This window comes from Serinus canaria, chromosome 22 (assembly GCF_022539315.1).
Source record: "Serinus canaria isolate serCan28SL12 chromosome 22, serCan2020, whole genome shotgun sequence".
In the NCBI taxonomy this organism is placed as follows: domain Eukaryota; kingdom Metazoa; phylum Chordata; class Aves; order Passeriformes; family Fringillidae; genus Serinus; species Serinus canaria.
The window spans coordinates 1,029,069-1,045,581 of NC_066335.1; the positions used below are offsets into that span (position 1 = coordinate 1,029,069).

General features: G+C 56.3%; 2 protein-coding genes across 5 annotated transcripts; both read left to right on the forward strand.

Annotated features, from left to right (window-relative positions):
* Positions 1-462: 462 nt before the first annotated feature.
* Positions 463-10,553, forward strand: TIA1 (TIA1 cytotoxic granule associated RNA binding protein). Of its 4 annotated transcripts, none has more exons than XM_050983040.1 (13): positions 463-627; positions 3,189-3,285; positions 3,901-3,994; positions 4,323-4,377; positions 4,491-4,528; positions 4,982-5,069; positions 5,419-5,494; positions 6,039-6,147; positions 6,644-6,739; positions 6,839-6,923; positions 7,499-7,622; positions 8,437-8,576; positions 9,408-10,553. In XM_050983040.1, the coding sequence occupies exons 1-13, from the start codon at positions 602-604 to the stop codon at positions 9,517-9,519; spliced, it is 1,140 nt and encodes a 379-aa protein (XP_050838997.1). In that variant the 5' UTR covers positions 463-601; the 3' UTR covers positions 9,520-10,553. The 4 variants fall into 4 exon arrangements, with proteins under 4 accessions (XP_050838997.1, XP_050838998.1, XP_050838999.1 ...); XM_050983042.1 differs by having other exon boundaries at positions 613-627; positions 3,905-3,994; XM_050983041.1 differs by lacking the exon at positions 4,491-4,528 and having other exon boundaries at positions 3,901-3,999.
* A 235-nt stretch (positions 10,554-10,788) lies between these two features.
* C22H2orf42 (chromosome 22 C2orf42 homolog) lies at positions 10,789-16,201 on the forward strand. Its single transcript, XM_050983014.1, has 9 exons — positions 10,789-10,934; positions 11,488-12,308; positions 12,952-13,062; positions 13,258-13,386; positions 13,676-13,780; positions 14,255-14,362; positions 15,027-15,127; positions 15,200-15,362; positions 15,961-16,201. The coding sequence occupies exons 1-9, from the start codon at positions 10,909-10,911 to the stop codon at positions 16,167-16,169; spliced, it is 1,773 nt and encodes a 590-aa protein (XP_050838971.1). The 5' UTR covers positions 10,789-10,908; the 3' UTR covers positions 16,170-16,201.
* The last annotated feature ends 312 nt before the right edge of the window (positions 16,202-16,513 follow it).

Here is a 16,513-nt window from a genome sequence, read left to right on the forward strand (position 1 = left end):
TTAATTTTAATGCCCCTGTAGAAGGCGTCCTCTTTCTCGGTGCCCACACGTACGTTCTCGCCCGGTTTATAATCTCTTTATTTTTAATCCCTTTACTTTTAATTATTTTATTTTTAACGCCTTGGTTTTAAATTCCTTTTGTTTAAATCCTTTTCTTTTAAACTCGTTTCTTTTAGCTACTTTATTTTAACTCGTTTATTTTTATTCCTCCCCCCAAGGGAGGAATTCATTTCTCACGCCTTTATTTTCAACGCCTTTTATATCTATTCCTTTCTCACCCCTTTTATTTTTAAAGCCTTTATCTTAAATCACTTCTCCCCACTTTTCTCGCCTATCCCCTCACGGCCGCGCATGCGCGGAGCGGCGGCGGCGGGCGGGCCGCGCGTCCCCGCGCCGTTCCCGCGCTCTCCCCGCGCACGCGCATTCCCGCCCCCCCCCCCCCCCCCGGCCCCTCAGCCCGCCCGCCCGCCGCCATCTTGCGAGGAGCCGCCGCGGGACCGTCCGCCGGCGGGGCCGGCGCCGCTCGGGCTGCCCGGGCTGCCCAGGGCTCACGGGGCCGCCCCGGCGGGCGGGAAGAGCCGGGGCGGGCGGCGGCGGCGCCATGGAGGATGAAATGCCCAAGACCCTGTGAGTGGGGAGGGGGCGAGACCGCCTATTGTTCCCGGCTCCGCGGGGAGGGGCGGCCCGGGGTCGCCTCACGGACGGGCCCCTCAGGGCTCCGCCGCGGACCTTCAGCCTCCCGCAGTGCTGCGGGACTGAGGGACAGCCGGCCCCCTCCGGCAGCGAGGGGAGCCCGGCTCCCGCGGTATTCCTGCCCTTTCCCCTGTCCCAGTGCTGGGCACCGCCGGCCTGCCCTCCGCTCCGGGCGTTCCCCTGGGCCTCCAGCTCACATCTGGAGAGACAGGGCTGTGTGGAAGCTGTGTGTCCCTTCCCCAGTACGTCCCAACTCACATCTGGAGAGAGAAGGGGTCTGGAAAGTGTGTACCCCTTCCCAGTCCATGCCAGGTCACATCCGGAGGGAAAAGTGGTCAGGAAAGTGTGTCCCTCCTTCTGGATAGAAAGGGGGTCTGGAAAGTGTGCCACTCTCCGCAGTCCATGCCAGGTCACATCTAGAGGGAAGGCAGTGTGGAAGGTGTCCCCTCCCTGGTACAGCCACACACATCTGGAGGGAAAAGGGGTCTAAGGTGTGTGTGCCCCCCTGCCCTGTCCATCCCAGCCCATGGCAAGGCACTGAACTGGGATGATCTGAATCCCTTCCACCCCAGACCATTCCGTAGTGAGGATCCTGTCACTCTGGATGATCCGTGTAGGATTTGTGAGCCGCTGGCTGGATTTTGTCCTGGTGGCTGCCTTGGCACACAGTTGGAGCCCCCCTGGGCTGCTCAGCAGCTCCGTGGCAATGACCAGGCAGTGCCCATGAATCCAGTGCTTGTCCCAGTGTTCAAAGCACTCTCTGAACCTGTTGCCTCCCACAGAGTGAATTAGGAAGCCACGTCAAGGGAGGTTTAGGTTGGATTTTAGCAAAAGGTGCTGCAAAACCTGACTGTTGTGCACACCTGGGCTGTTCTCTCCTTCTCCAAGGCAGGTGTTACCTGGAGTAGCTTTCCCTTGTTTGGATCAGGGAGATCAGGCTCCACTCTTGCCATGCCACCCCTAGAAGCCTTTTTCTCCAGTGCAGCAGGAAGAACAGGAGGGAGGGAGGGAATCATTCCAAGGTGAGGGAATGTTGTGCCCTTGGATTGCTGCCCCTCCCCAGGGGCTGAGTGACCACAGGACAACAAGATCCCGACGTGCCTCACCCCAGCTGTCCTGAGCACTGAGCACTCCCTGCTTCCCCAGTCCCGCTGTTTTCCCACATTTTGGGAGCTATTCCTGGCCTCTGCAAACACAGACTGTTGTGTTTGTTTGGGAAGGTGTTCTTCCCCCATCCCAAGGCTCGTGTAGGGCCTGGTGGCCTCAGTGTGTGCCAGGGAATGCAAGTGCCTGTCCTGGAGCACGTGCAGCTGGTGGCACACACAGGGCATCACTGAGGCTGGAAAGGACCTGCAAGATCACCAAGTGCTGCCTTAAAACACAGCTCAGGGCTCAGCAGCATCCAGGCTGGGAATTCTCTGACTCCCTCCCTGTGGCTTTCCGGGGTCATACAGGCAATTGTCACCAGCCCGTGTCACAGGTCAGGGTTGGAAGGAGCAGAAAGTCCAGCTGAGGTTAGTGGATGTTCAATCTGTGCTCACACAGGTTTCTGTAGGGTGAGCCATTCCTGGCAAAACCTGTCTCCTTCCCCCATAACCAAAGCTTGGAGCACAGACAGAGCTTGGATTTGCTGCTGGCTGTTTTCTGGCAGCTCCTCTGCCCCTCTGGGGGCACTGCAGGTGCACCAGGGTGGTTTCAGGACTGGCATTTGGCCAGGATTCCCCTGGCAGAGGTTTCCCACAGGACGTTCCTGTGCAGGAGCTGCGGCTGCACCTCGGGGGCTGAGGTTTCTCACTGGGCTTTTTATAACAATCCCATGATTTGGGCTCAACAACACCAACAAAAACAACAAAACCATCCACCCCTGGGTCTTGGTGGCCAAGGAAGCCACAGTCCCAGGTGGGAGTGGGGGTTTGGGCTGTGGTCGTGCTGGGGAGGCTGAGCCTTGCCCCAGTTGGGAACGTGTGCACTCCAGCACGTTGGCACTCGGGCATTCCAGGCAGATCTGGGGCTTCCAAAACCTCAGGGCTTCGGGAGGAACCGGCCAAATGTTCTGGAAAATGTGGGCAAACAGCAGCCTGAGCTGCTGGGGCAGGGATGGTGGGGTACAGATATGGGAGTTGGAACTTCTGTACTGGGAAATGTACTGGGAAATCAGTGTAGGGAAGGTCAGCTTCATGGAGTCATGGAATCCTGGAATGGTTTGGATGGGAAGGGACATGAACCCCATCCGGTGCCACCCCCCTGCCATGGGCAGGGACATCTCCCACTGTCCCAGGGTGCTCCAAGCCCTGTCCAGCCTGGCTGTGGACATTCCCAGGGATCCTGGGATGGACACAGCTCCTCTGGGAATTCCATCCCAGTATCCCATCTCACCCAGCCCTCCAGCAGTGGGAAGCCATTCCCCCTTTTCCCATCACTTCATCCCTGGTCCCAAGCCCCTCTGCAGGCTCCAGCCTGTCCAACATCCGTGCCCATGGCTGTTTGTCCCTCAGGTACGTGGGGAACCTCTCCAGGGACGTGACCGAGGCTCTGATCCTGCAGCTCTTCAGCCAGATCGGACCCTGCAAGAACTGCAAGATGATCATGGATGTAAGAGCCTGAATCCTCTGATTTCCCTGCTCTCCTCTGAGCTGCTGCCTCCAGGCTGTGCCTGTGCCTCCAGGAATTCCCCTGGAAATGGGAAATCCACCTGAAATAAACCTGGAGATGCTTTTGGCATTGTTTCTGCACGTGCCTAGTGGTGAATTTAAGGATGGGTGGGCGTGGAGAGGGACAGTGAACCCCTCATTAAATCAGGAGGGGATTGCAAGTGAGGTTTGAAAAGGTTTTTACCATAATTTTCCCTTTCTAAAGGAGAGTTGAAAGCTCTGGGAGCGTTGTTAGTCCCTGTAGGGTCAGAAAACCTGTCCAGGTGGGGCTGTTGAGGTGTCAGCAGTCAAGAGGTTGAACAGAGCAGCCAGAGCCTGGCTTTGTGTCCCTAATCCCGGGTCAGTGTCCGTAATCCCGGGTCAGTGTCCCTAATCCTGGATCAGTGTCCCTAATCCTGGGTCAGTGTCCCTAATACTGGGTTTGTGTCCCTAATCCTGGGTTTGTGTCTCTAGTTCTGGGTTTGTGTCTCTAGTCCTGGGTTAGCGTCCCCAGTCCCAACTCAGTGTCCCCTGTCCCAGCTCAGTGTCCCTAATCCCAGCCCGTTTCCTGTCTCAGACAGCTGGCAATGATCCCTACTGCTTCGTGGAGTTCTACGAGCACCGGCACGCGGCCGCAGCGCTGGCTGCCATGAACGGCAGGAAGATAATGGGTAAGGTAAGCTGCCCTGCTCCGGGGTGAGTCTGGGGCACAGCAGGCTGTGCCAGGGGGAGATCCTGCTGGGACAGGAGGGCAGGGGCTGTGCCAGGGGCTGGGGGCACCCCAGGCAAAAATGCTTCTGGGAGAGGAGCATTTGCAAATGCTGCAAATGAGGGACTCTGCCTTTGGGGTGGAGATCTCAGTGGGACACGGCTCAGAACTGGAGTTCAGGGTGTTGGGAGGAGGAGCTCAGAATTTTGGGAGGAACTTGAGATTTGAGCGCTGGAGGTGTCTGAGCTTTTTGGGATTTGCCAAATCTGATGTGTGCTTGCCATTTGCAGGAGGTCAAAGTGAACTGGGCCACCACCCCCAGCAGCCAGAAGAAAGACACCAGCAGTAAGTGTCACCTGAGCAAGTTGTGGAACAGAAATGCAGCACACAGAGCTCTGTGGGAATGGTTTTGATTGGAATCCTAATTGTTTATTGTGTTTGTGTTAATTAAACTTCAGGGCAAATCTGATCTTTGCCATCACACAGCGTTCACAAGGTAATTGTGTCTTCTTAAACATCAAATTGTGGATCTCCAGGGTGTTCCCTGAAGCTAAGTTTGGGGGTTTTTGTTGATTTTCCATTGAATTTTATGGAAAAAATTCCATAAAATTCCCTTCCATTTCCCTGTAGCATTTGGTGCGAATCTGTGGCTCTCTGTTCCCTGGGCAGTTGGGATTTTTTTAACTCCCCAAAATGCCTCATTCTGTATTTTTGAGATGCATTGAGCATCTCCCTCAAGGAGCATCCAGAATGAGTCCCAGCAATTTCTGTGGGGAAATTCTTGGAGTTTCAGGCTGGGCTAAACCCCATCAGTGCCTGATTTTTGATCATGTATTTTGAATAACAGCTGAGTTTTAATAAAGGGATTTTTAAGAAGAGTTTTTTTCCCTCTGCTCTGCTCAGAGGGCATCTTCAACCACTGAATGCTCCTTTCTCTTTTCCCCCAAAGACCATTTCCACGTCTTTGTGGGAGACCTCAGCCCTGAGATCACAACTGAAGACATCAAAGCAGCCTTTGCTCCCTTTGGAAGGATCTCGTAAGTCCTTTTTTGGGGCAGCTCAGGGTCTCTGTCCTGGGTGGTGACAGCTTTGTGTTGAGTGAGTGACACTGTGGCAGTGCAGGGCCACACTCTGCTCACACAGCCAGATCCTTCATCCCACCTGGGCTGCTTTCCCTGTAAAATTTCCATCTGCCCACAGCCCAAAAATGGGGTAACAAATTGACCTGAGAATGAAAGAATTCAGTTAACAGGCAGCATGTGCCTTTCAATTCCTGCTTTTTTGTTTTTATTTTGGTTTTCTATCATTTCTGTGGAACATTTGCAATGAGCAGGTAGAATATGTTGGCAAATGAATCAGATTTGAAAAGTTCCCTTTGTGATTTAGGGACGCACGGGTGGTCAAGGACATGGCCACGGGCAAGTCCAAGGGCTACGGCTTCGTCTCCTTCTTCAACAAATGGGTGAGAGAGCTTTGGTTCCTTCCTCAAAAAGGGGTAAAATCCCTTAATTCCCTCTTCAATAAATGGGTAAAATCCCTTATTTCCCTCTTCAACAAATGGATGAGAGAGCTTTGGTTCCTTCCTCAAAAATGGTTAAAAACCCTTCATTCCCCATCAATAAATGAGTAAAATCCTTTCATTTCCTTCTTATGTAAATGGGTAAAATCTCTTCATTTCCTCCTTCAGTAAGTGGGTAAAATCCCTTTATTTCCCTCTTAATTAATGGGTGAAACCCCTTCATTTCTCTCTTCAATAAATGGGTGAGAGAACTTTGTTTCCTTCTTCAAAAATTGGTAAAGTCCCTTCATTTTCCTCTTTAATAAATGGGTGAAACCCCAGCCATGGGCAGGGACCCCTCCCACTGTCCCAGGGTGCTCCAAGCCCTGTCCTAGGACACTCCAGGGTCACTCAGGAGGGCACTGGGGTCACCCCCATGGCCCTGTCCCACAGGAGGGGTGCCAGCAGTGGGCTCAGTGGGGTTTTTCTCTCCCTCTGTCCCCTGCAGGACGCTGAGAACGCCATCCAGCAGATGGGGGGCCAGTGGCTCGGGGGCCGGCAGATCAGGACCAACTGGGCCACCAGGAAACCTCCAGCTCCCAAGAGCACCTATGAGAGTAGGTGCCCACCCTGTGCCCTGCCAGCTCCTGGGGTGGGGGATCCCAGAGTTTTTGGGGTGGGAAGGACCTCAGAGCTCATCCCACCTTCCCCTATCCCAGGGTGCTCCAAGCCCTGCCCAACCTGGCCTTGGACACCAACAGAGATGGAGCAGCCACAGCTGCTCTGGGAATTCCATCCCACCCCCTCCTCACCCTCATTCCTTCCCAAAATCACATTTAAATCTCTTTTACTCCACTTTGAGCCATTCCCTGTGTCCTGTCCCTCCATCCCTTGTCCCCAAACTCTCGTGGAGCCCCTCCAGGCCCTGGAAGGGCTCTGAGGTGTCCCTGTAAAGATTTGCAGGTCATTCCCAACAATCCTGTGCCAGTCAGGACTGGTTTCCTCCCAGTTCCCAGCCCAGTCAGGACTGGTTTCCCCCCAGTTCCCAGCCCAGTCAGGACTGGTTTCCCCCCAGTTCCCATCCCTTGAAAGCCCCAATTCCATCTCCTGCAGCGAGCACCAAGCAATTGTCCTACGAGGAGGTGGTCACTCAGTCCAGCCCCAGCAACTGCACCGTGTACTGCGGGGGCGTCACCTCAGGCCTCTCAGGTACGTGTGGCCCCGCCCCTGCAGCCCTGCCCCAGGTGCCCCAGGTGCCACCACAGGTGCCTCACGCTGCTGGCTGTCTGTCTGTCCTTCCTGCTCCAGAACAGCTGATGCGCCAGACCTTCTCCCCCTTCGGGCAGATCATGGAGATCCGAGTGTTCCCGGACAAAGGCTACTCCTTCGTCAGGTGGGGGGGACTGGGGGGTCCCAAATAGGAGCAGGTTTGGGAGGGATGGGGGGGGGCGTCCCAATAAATATCTCAATAAATATTCCCAATCAATATTCCTAATAAATATTTCCAATAAATATTCCCAATAAATATCCTAAGAAATATTCCCAAGAAATATCCCAAGGAATATTCCCAATAAATATCCCAAGAAATATTTCCAATAAATAACCTAATAAATATCCCAAGAAATATTTCCAATCAATACCCCAGTCAATATTCCCAGTCAGTATTCCCAATCAATACCCCAGTGAATCAGTATCCCAACCAATACCCCAATCAACCAATACCCCAATCAATCAATATCGCAATCAATACCCCAACCAATCAATATCCCAATCAATCAATACCCCAACCAATACCCCAATCAATCAATACCCCAGTCAATACCCCAACCAATCAATATTCCAATCAATCAATACCCCAACCAGTCAATACCCCAATCAATATCCCAATAAATACCCCAGTCAGTCAATACCCCAGCCAATCAATACCCCAATCAATACCCAATCAATCAATCAATCAATACCCCCCAGGTTCAGTTCCCATGAGAGCGCTGCCCACGCCATCGTTTCCGTCAACGGCACCACCATCGAGGGCCACGTGGTCAAGTGCTACTGGGGCAAGGAGACCCCCGACATGGCCAGCCCTGTGCAGCAGGTCAGGCAGCTCTGCTGCTAATTAACCTCCTGCTAATTGGCTGGGAGCTGGGGATGGCACGGACAGAGGGAGGGATGGGTGGGTGGGTGGATGGACAATGGATGGATGGATGGATGGATGGATGGATGGATGGATGGATGGATGGATGGATGGATGGATGGATGGACGGATGGATGGATGGATGGATGGATGGATGGATGGATGGATGGATGGATGATGGATGGATGGATGGACGGACGGACGGACGGATGGATGGATGGATGGATGGATGGATGGATGATGATGGATGGATGGATGGATGGATGGATGGATGGATGGATGGATGGATGGATGGATGGATGGACGGATGGATGATGGATGATGGATGGATAAAGGGTGGATGGCTGATGGGTTGGTGGATCCATGGATGGCTGATGGGTTGGTGGATCCATGGGTGGATGGGTTGATGGATCCATGGATGGCTGATGGGTTGGTGGATCCATGGATGGCTGATGGGTTGGTGGATCCATGGGTGGATCCATGGATGGATGGCTGATGGGTTGATGGATCCATGGGTGGATCCATGGATGGATGGCTGATGGGTTGATGGATCCATGGGTGGATCCATGGATGGATGGCTGATGGGTTGGTGGATCCATGGGTGGCTGATGGGTTGGTGGATCTATGGGTGATGATGGGTTGATGGATCCATGGGTGGATGGGTTGATGGATCCATGGATGGATGGCTGATGGGTTGGTGGATCCATGGATGGCTGATGGGCTGGTGGATCCGTGGGTGGATGCCCCTGTCCCTGACTGTCCCCGTGTGTCGCAGGGCCAGCTGAGCTACCCGCCGGCCTACGGGCAGTGGGGGCAGTGGTACGGCGGTGCCCAGCTGGGCCAGTACGTGCCCAACGGCTGGCAGGTGCCCACCTACGGCGTCTACGGCCAGGCCTGGAGCCAGCAGGGCTTCGGGTGAGTCTGAGGGTTCTCATCCCAAATTTATCCCTTTGGGAGGGGATTCCTGTACCTCAGAGCCACAGCAGGGTGGGGACACCCCAGCAGGTGACACCCTCATCCCCCAAATCCCCCCCAACCCCCTTCCCCACAACCTCCAGGCCTTATTTAGGGATCCCTAAAGGATTTTTTAGGAATCCCTAAAGGAGTTTTATTTAATTTTGCAATCCCTGAAGGATATTTCAGCAATCCCTAAAGGATTTTGATTTAATTTATCAATCCCTAAAGGATATTTATTCAATTTAACAATCCCTGAAGGATTTTTATTTCATTTAGCAATCCCTAAAGGATATGTAATTAATGTATCAATCCCTAAAGGATACTTATGTTATTTATCAATCCCTAAAGGATATTTATTTAATGTATCAATCCCTAAAGGATTATTTATCAATCCCTAAAGGATAATTTATCAATCCCTAAAGGATATTTAATTAATGTATCAATCCCTAAAGGATATTTAATTAATGTATCAATCCCTAAATGATATTTAATGAAGTTATCAATCCCTAAAGGATATTTATTTAATTTATCAATCCCTAAAGGATATTTATCAATACCTAAAGGATATTTATTCAATTTATCAATCCCTCACAGGATATTTATGTAATGTATTCAGTCCACTCCCAGGATATTATGTATATCCCGGTATCATGTATCAGTCCCTACAGGATATTCTATCAATCCCTACAGGATATTTCTGTAATGTATCAGTCCCTACAGGATATTCTATCAATCCCTACAGGATATTTCTGTAATGTATCAGTCCCTAAAGGATATTTTTCCCCGCAGGCAGAGCCAGTCCTCAGCGCCCTGGGTGGCTCCCGGCTACAGCGTGCAGGGCCAGAACGGCGCCGTGGTGCCCCCCCAGCCCGGCTTCCGCGTGGGCTTCGAGACCCCCTGACCCCCCCGAGACCCCCAGGGCTGACATTGACCCAACCCCTCCCTTTTCACCCCAAAACCTCCCGGATGCTGGATCGCCCTCACCGCCGCCGCCTTTCCTCTCGGTTTTGGTTGATTTTTATTTAGAATGTGTTTTTTTAGAAACACAAATTGCAGGGACTTGGCTGCCTTAGCTGAGAATCGGGGCAGGAATTGCACAAAGTCATCCTCGGGGGGTTTTTTTATGGGATTTTTTCCAGGGGTTTTCCCTCAGAAAGAGCTGGAAAAAAACCACCCCAAAAGAAGCCAAAAGTGTGGGAAGCTGGAGCTGCCTTCAGCCTCACACCTCTTTGAAAGGAGCCTCCTGGAGGAGGCTTTTTTGCAAGATAAATCCTTCGTTTACATCCTTTTTTTGTGGAGCTCAGTGTGTTTTTCAGGGTCGGGTTTTTGCCTTATGCTGGGGAAAAAAAATCAAAAAATACAAAAAAAAAAAAAAAAAAAAAAAAGGGACTCAGAAGTGCCCAACTCTTCCCACATGAGCCAAATTCCCACCCTGGGACAGCAAAATTCCTGTTGCTAAAACGTGACAGATCCCTCCGGGGCTTGGTTGGTTTTTTTTTTAAATTTTTTTACTGATTTCTACATTTTCCTGTACTGATTCTGTAAAATACTCAGAGCAAATTGAAGAATTTTTGCACAACGATCGGCTACTTTTGTACGTTTTCCTTATTTAAAGGTAGGACACGGAGCCTTTTGATGTGATTTATGCCTCAAATCTTCCTTTTTTCTGTCCTTTTTTTGTGGATATGAGATATCTCTTGAAATATAAAGTTTTTAATTCATTGTGTAAAATTCCCTCCGTAGCCCAGGTGTGTTTCACAAGGGAGTGAAGGTGAGAAGAGCTCCCAAACCTGATCTATCAGAGGCCAAAAAACGCCCTTTTTTATCCTACCTCTCGCCCAGCCTTTAAAAAAAAACATAAAAAACTCACAAAAATGGAAAAATGTGAAAAAGCTTTTTTTTTAAAAAAAAAAAAGGAAAAATGAAAAAAACTGAGCTGCTTGTGTGCTGTGTTTTTTCAGGTGGTGGCGCATTGGGGTTGAGAGGGGGGCGGGTGGAGCTGCTGGGATTTGGGGGGGAAAAGGCGAAATTTGGGGTAAAAAGGGGAAATTGGGGAATTCTCGCCGCGGGGGCTGCTGGGAGTTGTAGTCCAAGCGTCCTTGGGGCTTTTGGCTCCCCTTGGACTACAACTCCCAGCAGCCCTCGCGGTGCATCACGTGGCGCCAGCGGACCAATAGGAACGCGCCGGTGGCGGAAGTGGAGCCGCTCTCACGGCGCTGCCGGCGGCGGTAACGGGGCCCAGGTACCGGCAGGGGCCCGGCGGCAGAGCTGACGTCACGGGCCGCGAGGGATGCTGGGAAACCCCGGGAAACGCCGGTGAGGGGGGACGAGACCCTCGGGCCTGGCTGTGAGGGGAGCCGGGGGCTGACGGTGAGGGGAGAGACCCCCAGGCCTGAGGGTGAAAGGAGAGAGCCCCGGGCCCGGGGGTGAGGGGAAGTGGCACGGGGACTCTCAGGGTGACCGCTGGAGTGGCACAGGGAGTCTTAGGGTGACCATTGGGGTGGCACAGGGACTCTCAGAGTGGCACAGGCCGTGCCAGGGTGACCATTGCAGTGGCACAGGAACTGTGTGGATGACCATTGAGGTGGCACAGGGACTCTCAGGGTGGCACAGGGACTGCTGAGGTGGCACAGGGACTGCTGAAGTGGCACAGGGACTCTCAGGGTGGCACAGGGACTCTCAGGGTGACCATTGGGGTGGCACAGGGACTCTCAGGGTGACCACCGAGGTGGCACAGGGATTCTCAGGGTGACCATTGGGGTGGCACAGGGACTCTCAGGGTGACCATTGGGGTGGCACAGGGACTCTGGGTGTTCACCGTGGTCAGGCTGCCCCTGTGCCCCCTCACCCTCTCCCCATCTCTCCGCAGCTCCATGGATCCGTGCCCGGGCAGGCCCAAAGCCCCGTCCTTCCTGTCCGACCTGGGCAAGGCCACGCTGCGTGGCATCCGCAAGTGCCCTCGCTGCGGCACCTACAACGGCACGCGGGGGCTCAGCTGCAAGAACAAGACGTGCGGCGCCGTGTTCCGCGCGGGCTCGCGCCGCCCGCCGGGCGCCGACGCCGTGCGGCTGCTGAGCGGCGCCCAGGGCCAGCTCTACTCCGTGCGCCAGCGCCAGCGCCGCTGCTTCGTGGAACTGGGGGTGTCCGAGACGGCCATCCAGACCCCCGAGGGCACCCTGATCACCCAGCTGAGCTCGGGGCGCTGCCACGCTCCCGCCTGCGCCGGGGCGGCAGCTGATGAGCAGTGCCAGCACCTGAAGCTGGCGCTGGGCTGCCAGGCCGAGGCCACGCCGCTGCCGCTCAAGAGCTCGGTGCTGGGCGCCGTGCAGGCGCCTGCTGAGGCCAAGCAGAGCTTGTGGGAGCTGGCCACCGAGCCCACGGGGCCGCTGGTGCAGAGGGTCACCAAGAGCGTGCTGGTGGTCAAGTGTAAGGCCAGCCAGAGGCACAGCCTGGGCTACCTGCACGCCAGCTTCGGGCAGCGGCGCTTCTCCTGCGCCTGCCGCGCGCCCGGGCACGGCCGCGCCAAGGGGGAGCAGCAGGGGGAGGAGGAGGAGGAGGAAGAAGAGGAGGAGGAGGAGGAAGAGTCGCCCCCCATGCGCTGCATCCATTTCCTGGCCTGCATCTGCGCCTTCGCCAGCGACGAGAGCCTGGCCCAGGAGTTCTCCGAGTTCCTCGCCTCCGATGGCAGTGGTGGGAGCGGGCAGGGGTTGGGGGGCACCCTAAAAACCCCCCTGGGCTCTGCCAGCAGCCATTCCATGGTCCCAAATCCCCTAGGCAGCAGTGGGAGCAGGCAGGGGTTGGGGGCACCCTAAAAACCCCCCTGGGCTCTGCCAGCAGCCATTCCATGGTCCCAAATCCCCTAGGCAGCAGTGGGAGCGGGCAGGGGTTGGGGGCACCCTAAAAACCCCCCTGGGCTCTGCCAGCAGCCATTCCATGGTCCCAAATCCCCTGGGCATTGGGTTGGTGTTGTCCTGTCCTGCTGTGAGCACGGGGCTCCACTGGGGCCAGGGGGGCAGATCCCACTGAGTTTGGGGTCCTTTTCCAGGGCTGGGAACTCTGAACCCCTTCCCAGAGCAGCCTCTGGGGTTCATTCCCCCAAATTTCCTCCCACAGCAGGAATATCTGGGGTTCCCCCCATGAAGGAGGTTCTGCACCCCAATAACCCCACCCAGTCCAAGGTGCAAACCCATTTGGAGGGCACAGTTGGAGTGGGATAAAACCCCCCCATCCCCTCCAAAGGAGCCTCCTGGGAGGGTGGGGGGTTTTGGGGGGTCCTGTGTCCCCCTGTGGCTGGTGGCTGGGATGTTTTTAGGGACAGTCCTTGTGTCCCCAGGGTTGAAGGGGACGGTGATCCCGCAGCTGCTCCGTGGCCCCGGCTCCACGGCGCGGGCCCGGGGGGCAACTGCTGCCAGGGCCAAGAGGAGGAGGAAGGACCTGGGGCCAGGTGAGTGTCCCTGGGGAGGGCTGGGGGTGCCTGGGGGCTGGAACCCCCCCAGGGCAGCTCCGAGGGGTCAGATCCAGCTGTGGAACCTCTGGAGCAGCTGCAGGTGTTAGGAACTCGTGGGGGTCCTTGGTGGTGGTGGTGGGGTGGAAGAGGGAGGTGGCAGTGGGTGACAGTGGGTGACAATCCCTCCCTCAGGCCCGCAGGTGCCCGGGCCCCTCCTGGCTCCAGACCCAGCTCATCCCAACCCCAGGAGGAGCAGCCTGAGGAAGCTGCCCGTTGTCTCCTCCTCACCTTCCTCATCCTCCTCCTCACTGAAGAGGCATGGTGAGCCCTGGGGCACTGCCAGCTCAGGGTGGGCACGGTTTGATGGGAATTTTGGGAAGGAATTCCTGGTTTGAGGGTGAGGAGGGGCTGGGATGGAATTCCCAGAGGAGCTGTGGCTGCCCCTGGATCCCTGGCAGTGCCCAAGGCCAGGCTGGAGCCCCCTGGGACAGTGGGAGGTGTGGGACCAGAGGAGCTCTGAGGTCCAGGAGTGGCTGGGCAGTGTCACAGAGCCCTGGGGGTGAGGTTTGGGGCACGGTGACATTGCAGTGTCCTCTCCCTGTCCCCTCAGGCTGTCCCCAGGCGCTGGATGAGTCCCAGGTGTCCCTGTCCTTCCAGGAGTGGCTGGGCAGTGTCACAGAGCGCATCCACCAGACCATGCACTACCAGTTTGAGGGTGAGTGTGCAGCTCCAGGATGGGGAATTTCCCCTGGAACTTCTCTGGGGTTTGCTCTGGGTCACAGCGAGGGCACGGGGGGGATTCTGTCCCAGGTGTCACCCCACCTGCTGCCCCTGGAGGGAGGCCACGGAGCTGCTCCAAGGGCTGAGAACCTCTGGAGCTACGCTGGGAGAACTGGGAATGTTCCCCTGGGGAAGGGAGAGCTGGGAACACTTTGGTGCCATTTTGGGAACACTTTTGGTGCCATTTTAGGAACACTTCTGGTGCCATTTTGTACCCTCAGCATCCATGCCATTGTCACCACCCCCTCCCCATTCTCCTCCCGGTGACCCCAAAACAGCGACAGGGTGGGTCCAGCCTCCAAATCCCAAACATTTCCCTGGGAATTCCCCCTCTGCTGACCCCCTGAGGCACAGGGACACTTCGAGGTGACAATTTGGGCCCCTCCCTGAGCCCGCTGTCCCTTCCCAGGCCACCCAGAGCCGCTGGTTTTCCACATCCCCCAGTCCTTCTTCGAGGCTCTCCAGCAGCGAATCTCCAGCGGCAGCGGCAAGAAGAGGCTGCCCAACTCCACCACGGGTGAGGAAAAAGGGGGAAAACACCCCAAAAAAAGGGAAAATCCTGCTGGGAGCTGAGTGTGGGGGAAGGAGCAGGGGCAGGGAGAGGATTCCGGGGTTTTTCCTGGGTGCTGGGGAGGGGGAGATGGAAAAGGGGAGGGGGGGTGGAATAAAGGGGAAAAAGGGGGGGAAAGAAGGGGGGAAAGGGGGATGGAAAAATAAGGGTGGGAAAAAATAAAGGGGGGAAAAAGGGGTGGAAAAATAAAGGGGGGAAATAATGGGGGAAAAAGGGTGGGAAAATTAGAGGGGGGAAATGGGGATGGAAAAATAAAGGGGGGAAATAATGGGGGAAAAAGGGTGGGAAAATTAGAGGGGGGAGAATAGAGGGAGAAAAAATGGGGAGAGGGAGGGATGAGAAAATAAATGGGGGGAAAAGAGAAATAAAAAAGAGGGGGAAGGAGGGAAAAGCGGAATTAAAAAATGGGAGGAAGGGGAGAAAATAAAGGGAGGAACGAGGGGAAAAATAAAGGGGGGAAAGAGGCAAAAAAGGGAGGGAAAAGAAGGAAAAAAGTGGGGAAGGAGATGAAAAATAAAGAGGGCTGATAAAACCGAGAGGGACAATAAAAGAGGGGGGAAGATCAAAGGGGCCGGGGCCCCTCCGAGCCCGCCCCGACCCCTCCCCGCAGCCTTCGTGCGCAGGGACGCGCTGCCCCTGGGCACCTTCTCCAAGTACACCTGGCACATCACCAACGTCCTGCAGGTCAAGCAGATCTTCGACACGCCCGAGGTAAGGCCGGGACATCCCCCGGATCCCCCTCCCAGCCCCCGGGGCCGGCCCTGAGTGCTGCCCGGCCCGCAGGTGCCGCTGGAGATCACCCGGAGCTTCGTGCAGAACCGCGACGGCTCCTACGAGCCTTTCCGCAGCCCCCGCGTGGAGGTGGAGAGCCTGCCCGAGGGGCTGGGCCCCCACGAGAGACAGCCCCCGCTGCGGCCCCTGGAGCTGCAGACCTTCCTCAAAGTCGGTGAGGCTCGGGGGGACACGGGGGGACCCCAAAACAGCCCCGGGAAGGGCAGGGTGGGACCCCAAAACAGCCCCGGGAAGGGCAGAGTGGGACCCCCAAAAGAGCCCCCAGGAGGGGCACAGCATGACCCCAAAACAGCCCCGGGAAGGGCAGGGTGGGACCCCAAAAATCTCCCCGGGAAGGGCAGGGTGAGACCCCAAAATCTCCCAGGAAGGGCAGGGTGGGACCCCAAAACAGCCCCAGGAGGTCCCAGCTCTCCATAGGATTGGGGGGGACACAAACGCCCCTGGGGGTGCAAGGGATGGGGAAAGAGAGGTTCCAAAGGGTTGGGGGTCTCAAGGAAGAGAAGAAGGGGGGCTCTCCATGGGGTTGGGGGTTCACGGAGGGGCAGCAGGGGGGTCTCCATGGGGTTGGGGGTTCAAGGAAGGGCAGAGGGGGGTTCCATGGGGTTGGGGGTTCAGGGAGGGGCAGCAGGGGGGGTTCCATGGGGTTGGGGGTTTCAAGGGACAGGAAAAGGGGGGGGGTCTCCATGGGGTTGGGGGTTCAGGGAGGGGCAGCAGGGGGTCCCCGAGGCAGCCACGCCGCCGTGCCCCCCCAGGACACACGTCCCCCACGCAGAAGGAGCCCACGCCCTTCACCATCGAGTGGATCCCCGACATCCTGCCCCGCTCCCGCCTGGGCGAGCTGCGCCTCAAGTTCCAGTACGGGCACCACGGGGGGCCCCGGCAGCCCCCCAGCCGCGGGACCACCCCCGCCGAGCCCCCCCCGCTGCCCCTGCCCCCCCTGGGCACCATCACCTTCCCCTGAGCCCCCCAAAAAGGGACGGGGGGCTCGGCGTGCGGGGGGCAGCCGGGAGCACCCCCAGAATAAAGCAGTACCACCCACGGGGGGCTGAGCGTGTGTGTGGGGGGGGCACGGGATGGGGAGGAAGGGGGGGGGCTCCAAAACTGGGGGGGAAACCTTGGAGACCCCAAAAAAGGGGGGAAATCTGGGAGGACCCCCAGAATAAACGGGCACCACCCCACGGGGGGCTGAGCGTGTGTGTTGGGGGGGCACAGGATGGGGGGGAAGGGGGAGCTGGGGGACCCCAAAATGGGAGAGGGGAACACCTGGGAGACCCCAAAGTTGGGGGGGACACCTGGGAGACCCCC

What these genes read in the sequence shown, in the direction of transcription:
- TIA1 (XM_050983040.1), top strand. Translation starts at nt 602, where the DNA reads ATGGAGGATGAAATGCCCAAGACCCT. An exon ending in GATGAAATGCCCAAGACCCT is followed by an intron (nt 628 to 3,188) that starts GTGAGTGGGGAG and finishes TTTGTCCCTCAG; the next exon opens with GTACGTGGGGAACCTCTCCA. An exon ending in AAAGGCTACTCCTTCGTCAG is followed by an intron (nt 6,924 to 7,498) that starts GTGGGGGGGACT and finishes AATACCCCCCAG; the next exon opens with GTTCAGTTCCCATGAGAGCG.
- C22H2orf42 (XM_050983014.1), top strand. Translation starts at nt 10,909, where the DNA reads ATGCTGGGAAACCCCGGGAAACGCCG. An exon ending in CATGCACTACCAGTTTGAGG is followed by an intron (nt 13,781 to 14,254) that starts GTGAGTGTGCAG and finishes GTCCCTTCCCAG; the next exon opens with GCCACCCAGAGCCGCTGGTT. An exon ending in GCAGACCTTCCTCAAAGTCG is followed by an intron (nt 15,363 to 15,960) that starts GTGAGGCTCGGG and finishes GTGCCCCCCCAG; the next exon opens with GACACACGTCCCCCACGCAG.